Source organism: Hemiscyllium ocellatum, chromosome 14, assembly GCF_020745735.1.
Source record: "Hemiscyllium ocellatum isolate sHemOce1 chromosome 14, sHemOce1.pat.X.cur, whole genome shotgun sequence".
Taxonomy (NCBI): Eukaryota; Metazoa; Chordata; class Chondrichthyes; order Orectolobiformes; family Hemiscylliidae; genus Hemiscyllium; species Hemiscyllium ocellatum.
Window position 1 is genome coordinate 66,035,710 of NC_083414.1, and position 12,841 is coordinate 66,048,550.

The window sequence follows — 12,841 nt, forward strand, 5'->3', positions numbered from 1 at the left end:
TTGAGCATTGTACTCCATTCTTATGAGGGCAACTCTGAGTTCTTCCAGGTGCTCGTCACGTTCCTTCTCATCTGAGCAGATACGGTGTACGCGTAGGGCTTGTCCATAGGGAATGGCTGTTTTAATATGTTTTGGGTGGAAGCTGGAGAAGTGTAGCATTGTGAGGTTGTCTGTGGGTTTGCAGTAGAGTGTGGTGCTGAGGTGTCCATCCTGACACTGGTCATGATCTGTGGCAGTGAGAAACGAGTTAATGGTTTGAGTCCAATGTAACTCTTCTTTGCAACTCAGGGAGACGAGGAGAAATATTTCACTCAGGGTTGTCAGGACCTTGAATAGCAAATAGGAATAGGAAAAGAGTGCAAGCTGATTCTATCAATGATTTTTAACAGGAGGTGAAGCTGCACTTGAGGATAAGGAACATTCAGGGTTGCTACTGTGAACCGAGGTAAGCGTTCTTGAAAATATGGTTCCTTAATTCCTCAGCGATGTTATAAGCAAATCCCTCAGCTGGAACGTGCATTATCCGAGTACAACCTGTAGGCGCTCATAAAATTCTGACATGAACACGAGAAAACTATGATATTCATTTGGTACACAACTGACCCAAATTAGATATAAGATTTATGTTTCAAAATGCTTTCTTGCCCCTCAGCTTCATTTGCCAGGCAATATCGCTGACAAACATTGCGTCACTCACAGGTCTTGACTTTTGAGATTGCAATAGAGGGAACACACCTATTCTGCAAACAAGATTGTCAAATACTGAGACTGTATCAGTTTAGTTCAACACGCCTGATGGGAAGGTGTTATGATTAGGTTGTTTAGTCGTTTAATATGGGTGATCAATCTAACCACATTGTTTCCCATTCATAGAATCCCTACAGTGTGGAAACAGGCCTTTCAGCTGATCAAGTTTCTATCATCCCTCCAAACAGCAACCCGCCCAGACCCACCACCCTTTTTCTCTGTAACCCTGCATTTCCCATGAATAATCTGCCTTGCCTGCACATCCTTGGACATTATGAACAATTTACCATGCTTAATCCATCTAACTGCACATCTTTGGACTATGGGAGGAAACCCACGCAGGCACTGGGAGAATATGCAAACTCCTAGCTTAAAACATACCCAGTACTCAAGTTAGCACTGTTACCAGTTCAGCATCAACCATTTCAAGCTGCCTTAGGAAAGAACTTGAGGTGATAAGACTCAGCCGTTTAAGTGTGGGTCTAGAACACACACTGGTCAGCTAGCAGTTATCTTTCCCTGAAAGACCAGTGAGGATGATCTGATTACCATTTCAAATTATATGAGCCTTACAGTTCCAGAATTTTAAAAAACGAAATTCAAATTCTCGTGACATAACCATATCACCATTGTATCCAGTCAAACAATGTCCTAATATAGACCACCATATGATCCATAAACATTGTTAGGGAGAAAGGTATTTCTCCCCCTTTATTCTTTCATGGGTTTGAGGCATTGTTGGCAGTGCCAGTGTTTATGGTCCATCCCTAACTGCCCTTGAATTAAATGGCTTTGCTAGACTATCTCAGAGAGTAGGAGAAAGTGAGGACTGCAGATGCTGGAGATCAGAGCTGAAAATGTGTTGCTGGAAAAGCGCAGCAGGTCAGGCAGCATCCAAGGAACAGGAGAATCGACGTTTCGGGCATATTTCCTGAACAAGATTCTCCTGTTCCTGGAATGCTGCCTGACCTGCTGTGCTATCTCAGAGAGTAGTTAAGAATCAACAATATTGCTGCACACTGCAAGTCACATAAGCCCACCTGAGTAAAGACAGCAGATTTCTTTCTCTAAAGGGCATTGCTAGGGTTTTTACATCGATCTGAGCTATTTTATGGTCCATATTTATTGATTAAATTTGTGGGATTTGAACCCGTGTCCTCAGAACATTAGTACGGGTCTCTGAATGAGTATTTCAGTGTCATTACCGTTATGCTAACACCTGCCCTATACACAAACTGGCTGCTGGAAATCAGCAAAATAAATGTGGAGAATTTCAGGATTCCCTGTTCCAAAAGTACAAGATGATAAGTTTTCAACTAAAACTTTAACGATATAAGGATGGGCAAATGTGAAATCTCTCAGCAACTCCAGTACCTCAAAACTTGGGGACAAACTTCTTTGTTTTTTTGGAGGGGGGGGCGGGGGGAGGGATCCCTTAATTCAGTGCAAAAAATATCTAATGCAACAGCTCCCCAAAGCTGGGTTAAGGGGGGGGGTCAAGGTTCACAAGTCCTATGGCGCACAGGAAATGCCAGACAAACAAAGCTGATAATTGCTTGGCATTCCAACACGCTGAAGCCGTAACTCCCAGAACGAATTAGTGAGTTTCTTCACTGTGTGGCCACCTATGAAAAGAAGTCTGTTTTTCTGGATATTGCAGATTCTCAGTTATCTGGACTTGAGGTACTCTACCTACATAACTTTCTGGGAAGTTTGTTTTTTTTTAAAACTAAAAAGCTTCCAATGTAAGAAATTACAAACACACAGCTTTAAAGATTAATTAGACCATGCATTAAATGGACATGTCCAAAGCTGATCCATTGTCACCAGCAGTAATGACTGCACATATAAAGTTGAGGTCCAGAGAAATGGAGAATAGGATGTGGAAATATTCAGGGTCTGGAATTCAATGAAACAGAATCCGACATCATGGTCAACTTCTCCCATGATCATTGTAAACGCATATACAATGTCCGTATGATGTTCAGCCTGTCTAAGTACAAACGTAACTGTTATGATCTATTATTCAAGTTGGGAATGGCAAGATAACGATTCTGCTAGTGCTTTCACGCTTCAATAACGATATTGTGGCAATCTCACACACCTAGTATTTTATTTTTCTAACAGTTAGCAATATTATTTAGGTAGCAAACAATCCTGGATAGAAACACTTGATCTTGATTAGCTTATGATGTGAATAATGCAAAGCTAGCGTTACACAAGGCAATAATCAATGAGATCAGCTGTAATAAATCAAAGTTCAAACAGATTAGCATTTAGAGCGGAATTGCCTTTATCTTCAAATATTACTACAACTCAGATTTATTAGTGGATACAAACTAAGAGTATGCTCTCCCGCCACCACCACCCTCCACCACCATTCACAACCCACCTCCTATTAACTCATCCAAACATTCCTTATTTTCCACTTTTTATACAGGAGGGATCATCGTGGTAAAGCCAAAAACGAATGTTCAAATGTAATTCATACAATAAATTTCCAAGCACAAATCACCGGGCAGTTCAGAGCACTAAAAGGAGTGTTAGTCTTCCTGATTTCAGGCTTGTTCCCACATAGTGTGATTGAAGCTGGAATCAGTTAGCATGTGCAGCTTTGTAATCATTTTATGCTACAAGATAAAAATAAAGATGTAGTGATTTCAGTGATTAGTTAAAAATTGAAAAAATATCAGCAAACCAACTCAAATAAAAAAAAAATTAATTCTGTGCTTCGCCATTTCCAGTTCTGGGAATATACACAACTAAGCAAAGCCAGACTTATCGTCTCTCCATATTTCAAGCACCAGCTAGAGGCAGGTAATTAAATACTCTCCTCAGCGGGATCTGGAATGCACTTACATCAAATACCACTACACCTAAATCTCAGAGTACACATCAGCAGATACTGAAGTCACCTGTCTCAATCTGAATACGCATCAGCAAGTACTATAATAACCTATCTCAATCTGAATATCCATTAACAGGTACTGTAATAACTAGTCTCAATGTGAATGCACATTAACAGGTACTGTAATAACCATCTCAATAAGAATACCCATCAGCAGGTACTGTAATAACTAGTCGCAATGTGATTACCTATTAACAGGCACTGTAATGACCGGTATCAATCTGAATACCCATCCACAGGTACTGTAATAACCCATCTCAATGTGAATAACTATCTGCAGTTACTGTAATAACCAGTCTCAATGTGAATACCCATTAACAGGTACTGTAATAACCAGTCTCAATGTGAAAACCCATCAGCAGGTGCAGTAATAACCCATTTCAATGTGAATACCCATTAACAGGTACTGTAATAACCAGTCTCAATGTGAATACCCATCAGCAGATACTGTAATAACTCATCTCAATGTGAATACCCATTAACAGGTACTGTAATAACCCATCTCAATGTGAATACCCATCTGCAGGTACTGTAATAACCAGTCTCAATGTGAATACCCATTAACAGGTACTGTAATAACCCGTCTCAATGTGAATACCCATTAACAGGTACTGTAATAAACCGTCTCAATTTGAATACCCATTAACAGGTACTGTAATAACCAGTCTCAATGTGAATACCCATCAGCAGATACTGTAATAACCATCTCAATGTGAATACCCATCTGCAGGTACTGTAATAACCATCTCAATGTGAATACCCATCTGCAGGTACGGTAATAACCAGTCTCAATGTGAATACAAATATACAGGTACTGTAATAACCCATCTCAATGTGAATACCCATTAACAGGTACTGTAATAACCATCTCAATGTGAATACAAATATACAGGTACTGTAATAACCATCTCAATGTGAATACCCAGTAACAGGTACTGTAATAACCCATCTCAATGTGAATACAAATATACAGGTACTGTAATAACCCATCTCAATGTGAATACCCATTAACAGGTATTGTAATAACCATCTCAATGTGAATACCCATTAACAGGTACTGTAATAACCAGTCTCAATGTGAATACCCATTAACAGGTACTGTAATAACCAGTCTCAATGTGAATACAAATATACAGGTACTGTAATAACCCATCTCAATGTGAATACCCATCAACAGGTACTGTAATAACCATCTCAATGTGAATACCCAGTAATAGGTACTGTAACACTGACTTACCTATAATCTGTGAACACCATTAGATTCCCCCTCCCCTCCAGTGATGTAACCCCCCCCATAACCCGGTGCCCCGCAATTACCGTGCCCTGGTCCTGACTGTAGTTGCGATGTAACCATCTCAATGTGAATACCCATTAACAGGTACTGTAATAACCCATCTCAATGTGAATACTCATTAACAGGTACTGTAATAACCATCTCAATGTGAATACCCATTAACAGGTATTGTAATAACCAGTCTCAATGTGAATACAAATATACAGGTACTGTAATAACCATCTCAATGTGAATACCCAGTAACAGGTACTGTAATAACCATCTCAATGTGAATACCCATTTACAGGTACTGTAATAACCAGTCTCAATGTGAATACCCATTAACAGGTACTGTAATAACCAGTCTCAATGTGAATACAAATATACAGGTACTGTAATAACCATCTCAATGTGAATACCCATTAACAGGTATTGTAATAACCCATCTCAATGTGAATACCCATTAACAGGTACTGTAATAACCAGTCTCAATGTGAATACAAATATACAGGTACTGTAATAACCATCTCAATGTGAATACTCATTAACAGGTATTGTAATAACCCATCTCAATGTGAATACTCATTAACAGGTATTGTAATAACCCATCTCAATGTGAATACTCATTAACAGGTATTGTAATAACCCATCTCAATGTGAATACTCATTAACAGGTATTGTAATAACCCATCTCAATGTGAATACCCATTTACAGGTATTGTAACACTGACTTACATATAATCTGTGAACACCATTAGATCCCCCCTCCCCTCCAGTGATGTAACCCCCCCCCATAACCCGGTGCCCCGCAATTACCGTGCCCTGGTCCTGACTGTAGTTGCGATGTAACCGTCTCACGGCCTCAGGCTGCAGACGGAGCCGGGCTCCGAACCGAGCTCCGGCCACCAGCATCTCCGATCCGACTCCTACACAATGCGCCTGCGCTAATCCTACCACGCTGTTACCGTCTGGGAATTGTAGTCTGTAACTGTCCGCTTCCCATGAATCAATCTGCAGCTTGGAACTACAACCCCCATAGTGCACTGGGATCTCCAATTGATTGGTCTGAAGTTAGTTGGAAAGTTAGCACTTTTGAAGTTCTGCCTTCATTTGTTTAAATATTTCTGCAATATGAATTTTTTTTTGGTTACTAACTGGCCCGTTTCTACCATTTCGCTTTTTACCGTGAATTTAATTGCCTAATTTTTCTGCGTTCATAACATTTTGAGTGTTCTAATTCAGATATTCTCAAACTGACACTCTGGACCTGTATTAAGAGTGCTGCACTATCAGGAGTGCTATCTGTCAGATAAGACATTTAATTAAGGTGTTGCGTAACCCGTCAAGTAGTTGTAAGCATTTCATGACTCAATTGGGCCTTATTTCAAGGGAGTTGGAATAAATGAGTAGGGCAGTTTTACTGCATCGACACAAGGTGTTGGTTAGACCACATCTGGAGTATTCTAAACTGTTTTAGTCCCTTATTTAAAATGTATTATTTCACTGGAGTCAGTTCAGAAAAGTTTCATTAAGATGATCCCCAGCATGGAGAGGTTATCTTTTGAGCAAAGGTTAAACAGATGGCACTCTACTCACTGTAGTTCAGAAGAATGATAGGCGATCTCATTGAAACATAGAATTTTAAAGGAGCTTGACAGAATAAATGCTGAGAGGATACAATAATACAATTAAATATCCTTTTATTGTCACATGTACTGCATTGTAGGAGTACAATGAAAAGATTTTACAATGTCTGGCTTCTTATGACAACAGCTGTAAAATGTGTTGCTGGAAAAGCCCAGCAGGTCAGTCTGCGTTCAAGGAGCAGGAGAATCAACGTTTCGGGCATAAGCCCTTCTTCAGGAATGAGGGGGGGGGTGCCGCCTACCTTTTATCTTAGCCTGCTTGGCACACCCTCCTCATTCCTGAAGAAGGGCTTATGCCCGAAATGTCGATTCTCCTGCTCCTTGGATGCTGCCTGACTTGCTGCGCTTTTCCAGCAACACATTTTTCAGCTCTGATCTCCAGCATCTGCAGTCCTCACCTTTTTCTTATGACAACATCTGAGGTACAAGTAGCTAGGTACCATTCTTGGTTACAGCAGAGGAATAAAGGTTGTAAAATAAGTTAAAAGTAGGACAATATTAAAGGTTTACAATAAGATAGGAAATTTCAAATTTTCTCGGGGTAGGGCATCTGCACCACCCGCACGAGACCCCAGTCTAACAGCAGTCCCTGCTCTAGTCCAAGCCCAGACCGCTCCGTACCAGCACTCAGCTGCTCCAAGGTAAGTGTCAGGACTGCCTCACCCCTTCTAGCCTCTGCCCAGGACTCGCCGCCTGCACGATGCTCAGGGGCTGCTTTCCCATGCTGCTCTGGGCTCGCAGTCCATATGCTGTACCAGGACTCGCAGTCCATGTGCTGTACCAGGACTCGCAGTCCACATTCTCTACCAAGACTTGCTGCTTGCCCTGTTCCAGAACTGACAGCCCACATGCTGTACCAGGGCCCACTGCTCTGGGAACTTGCTGCTTGCGCCTGCTGCTGCACCAGTATTTCCATCCAGTGCTAAGGGGAGAGAAGAAGGAGAAACAAAAGAGACAAAAAAAACCCAGAAAAACAAAAGAACAGGTGGAGCAGAGGACCTCTGATGACAGGAGTGTCCTATTTTGCCACCATCTTGGAAACATCCTATGTCTCCCCTCATGGGATAGTTTAGGAAAAGAGAGCTTAGTCTCAGAATAGAGGTGCCAATTGAAGACTGAGATGAAGAATTTCTCTTAATATGGTTGAGTGTTTTTGGAATGCCTTGCCAAAGAAAGCTGTGGTTGCAGAGCCTGTTTATGGCTGAGATAGAGATTCTTGATAGGGCAATCAAGGGTTACAGAGTCACAAAGCATGCAGACAGAAACTTCTCTGCCAACCAGACACCCAACTCTAACCTAGCCCCATTTGTCAGCATTTGGACAATACCACTATGTTCTTCCTATTCATATACCCATCCTGATGTCTTTTAAATGTTGTAATTGCTCCAGCCTCTGCCACTTCCTCCAACAGTTCATTCCATATATGCATTTCATACATTACCTGCTCCGTGAAATGTTACCCCTTTTTAAATCTTTCCCCTCAAACCTATGCTAATTGCCAACATAGGAAAAAAGACCTTTGCTATTCACCCTATCTGTGCCCCTCATGATCTTAAAAATATCTATAAAAGTCATCCTTCAGCCTCTGATGCTACAGAGAAGAAAGCCCCAGGACTTGTACACTTAATGCTAAGGTGCTGGTGAGTGTTGCTGAACAAAGAGATCTTGGACTGCAGGTTCATAGTTTTGTGGACGTGGAGTAGATAGGGTAGTGAAGAAGGTGTTTGGTTGCTTGCCTTTATTAGCCACAGCATTGAGTACAGGAGTTGGGAGGTCATGTTGTGGCTGTACAGGACATTGGTTCAGTCAGTGTTGGAATATTGTGTGTAATTCTGGTCTCCCTCCTACAGGAAGGACATTGTGAAACTTGAAAGGGGTCAGAAAAGATTTACAAGGATGTTGCCGAGTTGGAGGATTTGAACTTAAGGAAGAGGCTGGGGCTGTCTTCTCTGGAGTGCCGAAGGCTGAGGGGTGACATTATAAAGGTTTATAAGATCATGATGAGTATGGATGAGGTGAATAACCAAGGTTTTTTTCCCTGGGTGGGGGAGTCCAAAAGTACATGGCATAGGTTTAAGATAAAAGGGCAAAAGATTTAAAAGGGACCTAAGGGGCAACTTTTATACGCAGAGGATGGTGTGTGTATGGAATGATCTGCCACAGTAAGTGGTGGAGGCTGGTACAATTAGGACACTTAAAAGGCATCTGGATGGGTATATCTATAGAAAGGGTTTGGACAGATTTGAACCAAATGCTTGCAAAATGGGACTAGATTAATTTAGGATACCTGGTCGGCATGGATGAGTTAAACCGAAGTGTCTGTTTCTGTGCTGTACATCTCTATCACTACAATTGTACACAGTATTCTAAAAGTGGCCTCACCAATGTCCTGTCCAGTTGCAACATGAAATCCCAATTCTTATACACAAAGTTCTGACAAATTAAGATAAGCGTTCAAAATGCCTTTTTCACCATGTGAAAATGTGTTGCTGGTCAAAGCACAGCAGGCCAGGCAGCATCTCAGGAATAGAGAATTCGACGTTTCGAGCATAAGCCCTTCAAAAAAATAAAAAATTTCTCTATTCCTGAGATGCTGCCTGGCCTGCTGTGCTTTGACCAGCAACACATTTTCAGCTGTGATCTCCAGCATCTGCAGACCTCATTTTTTACTCGAAGATTTTTCACCATGTGACTCCACTTTCAAGGAACTATAAACTTGCACTCCTCAGCTCCTCAGTGCTCTACCATTAACTGTAGAAGTCCTGTCCTGGTTTGCCTTACCAAAAGGCAACACCTCACATTTATCTAAATTAAACTCCATCTGCCACTGCTCAGCCCATTGACCCATCTGATCAAGGTCTCGTACTCGGAGATCATCTTTTTCACTGTCCACTACAAATGGATGAGAAGGTTTGAATCAGCCATGATCATACTGAATGGTGGAACATGCTCAAAGGGCCGAATGGCCTCCTCCTGTTCCTATTTCTTATGGACTTAGAACAGGGACATTTTCTAAAACCAAACTGCTGCTCATTTTTGAAATATTCAGCACATAATCCACAATTTCTGGAGACAGTGTCGCCTCTCAGGTTGATGATCTTTCAACGGAACGTGTCTTCCCTAACAACATTTATCTGTTACATTGCAAAACAGATTATAGGTGTTGTTTCAAATGGATGGCTGCATTTCACAAATATTAATTTTATTAGCAGGAATACTGTTCAGCCCCTCAAATGTGCCCATTTGCTAAGATCATGGCCAATCTGATTGTGACGTTAACTTTCCTATCCGTCCCCATACCTGCTGACTTTCTTGTTAGTTGTGAATCTATCTAATTCAGTTTTGAATGACATACTCTCCATTGTAAACAATGTAAGAGAATGTCATTGGGCATGGACTTGCAAAGAAAAAAACCAAATTCTAATGTTCATTTTAAATGGGATTCTATATTTTTAAAACTTGTCCCCTGGTTCCAGTTTCTTTCACAAGGAGAAACATCTTCTCAGCATCCAACCTGTTAATTACCCTCAGTTTTTCATATTTCAGTAAGATCATCCCTTATTCTTCAAAATTTCAATGAATACAGGCCCAGTCAGTCCTACCTTTCCTCACAAGATAACCCCTCATCACAGTAATCTGACAAGTGAGCATTCTCTGAACTACTACCAATGCACTTGTACAATTTCTTAAATAAGGAGATCAAAACTGTACAGTGTATGAAAGCTATGATCTCACTCACACCCTGGTACAATTGTGATAAAATGGTTCTACTTTTACATTCAATAAGGTAAACCATTTTATTTGCATTCTTAATCGCTTGCTGTACTTGCACACTAACACTTGTAACTTATACACCAGTACCCGATTCCTTGTTACTTCAAATTCTTCATTTAAATAACTTTGTTTCTCTACTCTTCTCTCTGAAATGGACAAATTCACATTTTCCCATCACTCCATTTTGCTCATTCACTTAACTTTCCAAAATCTCTATGCAGACACTTTCTGTCCTTCTCACAACATACTTTTCTACCCACCTTTTTTACAATTAGCAAATGTATCCATTATATATAGTGCCCTCAAAATAATTGATATAGATTGTAAATATTTGAGGTCCAGTACTGACCTCAGTGGCATTCCACTAATTACAGTCAGAAATGAAATCATTTATCCAGACTCTCTACTTCCTGTTTGAAAATCAAACCTCTATCCGTAATATGCTACCTGCTACACAATGAGCTGTCGTGTACTTATATCTATCAGAGGAGGTTTACGAGATTGATATGTGGAACAAGCAGGCTGTCTTATGAGAATATATTGGACAGACTCTATTTGCTTCCACTGGAGTTTCGAAGAGTGAGGGAAGATTTTACTTGGGATTCTACATGCTTCAACAATATTGACAGGTTGGCTAGAGAAATGACATTTCTTCTTTTGGGTGCATCGAGACTGGGGTCACCGTTTTAAAATTAAGGGTGAGCCTATATGACATGTATAAGGAGAAATGTTTTAGATTGTTGTGTCACATTAGAACTCTCTACCTCAAGCAGCAGAGGTGGGATCATTTAACATCTTACAAGGCAGAGGTAGGTAGATTCTTTTCAGTTAAGGGAACCGCAGGTAAGGTAAGGCATATTGCAATGTGGAATTCAAAACACAAATAGATTAGCCATGATCGTACCGAATGCTGGAACTGGCTTGAGGAATTTAATGATCTACTTCTGTTTCTATTTTGTATGTTCAAATGTAGGAACCTTTGACGAGCTCCGGCTGAAGCGTCCTACTCTAATGCCATCTTGAAGTACCCTGCTAATGGGCTCCTTAACAATGGATTCTAAAGTTTACTCTGTGGCCGATGTTAGGTAAACTAGCACAGTTTCCTGCTTTCTGTCTTTCTCTTTTCTGGAAGAGTTATATTTGCGACTTGCCAATCTGATGGGAATGTTCTAGAATCCAGAGAATTTTGAAATTTACAACAATGCACCTACTATCTTCATAATCATTTCTCTTAAGACACTATGATGATGCCAGTCAGATCCTAGGAACTTGTCAGCCTTTATTTCTAATTGTTTTCTTACTACCTTAGCTCTGGTGATTGGTAATTGTTTTACATTCCTCCCTTATGAACATTCTGTGTATTGTACTTTATTTGGGCCATACTAACCAGTTTGGTAAGCTGATGATTTGCTTAATATTTAATTTGATGTCCATTCCAAAAATTTGAAACAGATAAAATGATATACTCCTATTTCTATAATTAGTAAATGCATTTTAATGCTTTAAAATTAACAAAAACTTTTTTTTACTTTGCTAACATTTTTATAATCACGTTTATAATTACTTAGCAAACAGCTAAAATCATTCTCAGGTATTTCCATTCAGCAACAGCACAAAGTTTTAGTTCATCGACTGGAATTAATTGAAATGAACATTAATTTCAAGAACTTCTTGAACTGCTATAGCATAGCAATAGATATGAACAGATGAATGATTCTTGTATTGAATTATGCACCTTTATCCATTCTTTTAATGGGTGCATTTTCAGTTAGTTCCTAGTTCTGCTAAAATACTGGATGCAAAAATGCTGCACATTATACCTATTAATGTCAGCAATAAGGATTTCAGGGAGTTGTAAATAGCAAAATGTATACTGATAGTTACGCTTTGATACCTACCAATCGCTACTAAGTGTTGAAGAAGCATTCCTAATATTGACAACAGTAATACTTGAGAGGGGAAAGATATAAAAGAGACCTAAGGGGCAACTTTTTCATGCAGAGGGTGATACATGTATGGAATGAGCTGCCAGAGGAAGTGGTGGAGGCTGGTACAATTGCAACATTTAAGAGGCACCTGGATGGGTATATGAATAGGAAGGGTTTGGAGGGATATGGGCTGGGTGCTGGCAGGTGGGACTAGATTGGGTTGGGATATCTGGTCGGCATAGACAGGTTGGACCAAAAGGTCTGTTTCCGTGCTGTACATCTCGATGACTCCCTTTCACCTAGAGTACAACTATTTCTCTAATGTTACTTTTGTCTTTTACAGTGAAGATGACGCAAAATATCTGTTAAATACTTACATTGTTTAAATTCCCCAGATGATTATTATAAATTCCCCAGATTCATTCGCTAGAAGATCTCTATTCACTTTACTCTTTTTTAAATCTTTGTAGAAACTTGTACTATGGTTTCATATGTTCAGAGAACTTTCTGTTATACTCTTATCCTCCCTCCTCTTTAATTTTAGCAAAAGTAAAGCTGCCATAGT

General features: G+C 40.1%; 1 protein-coding gene across 2 annotated transcripts in view; it reads right to left on the reverse strand.

The window, feature by feature from the left end:
- amt (aminomethyltransferase) overlaps positions 1 to 5,850 on the reverse strand; it is a 41,367-nt gene extending 35,517 nt beyond the window's left edge. The window contains exon 1 of one of the 2 annotated variants that reach the window (XM_060835241.1): positions 5,745 to 5,850. In XM_060835241.1, coding sequence (XP_060691224.1) covers positions 5,745 to 5,840 — 96 coding nt within the window. In that variant the 5' untranslated portion in view covers positions 5,841 to 5,850. Of the gene's footprint in view, positions 1 to 4,972; positions 4,998 to 5,744 lie in introns of those variants that run through there. The other variant, XM_060835242.1, reaches the window with a different exon arrangement.
- Positions 5,851 to 12,841: the final 6,991 nt, after the last annotated feature.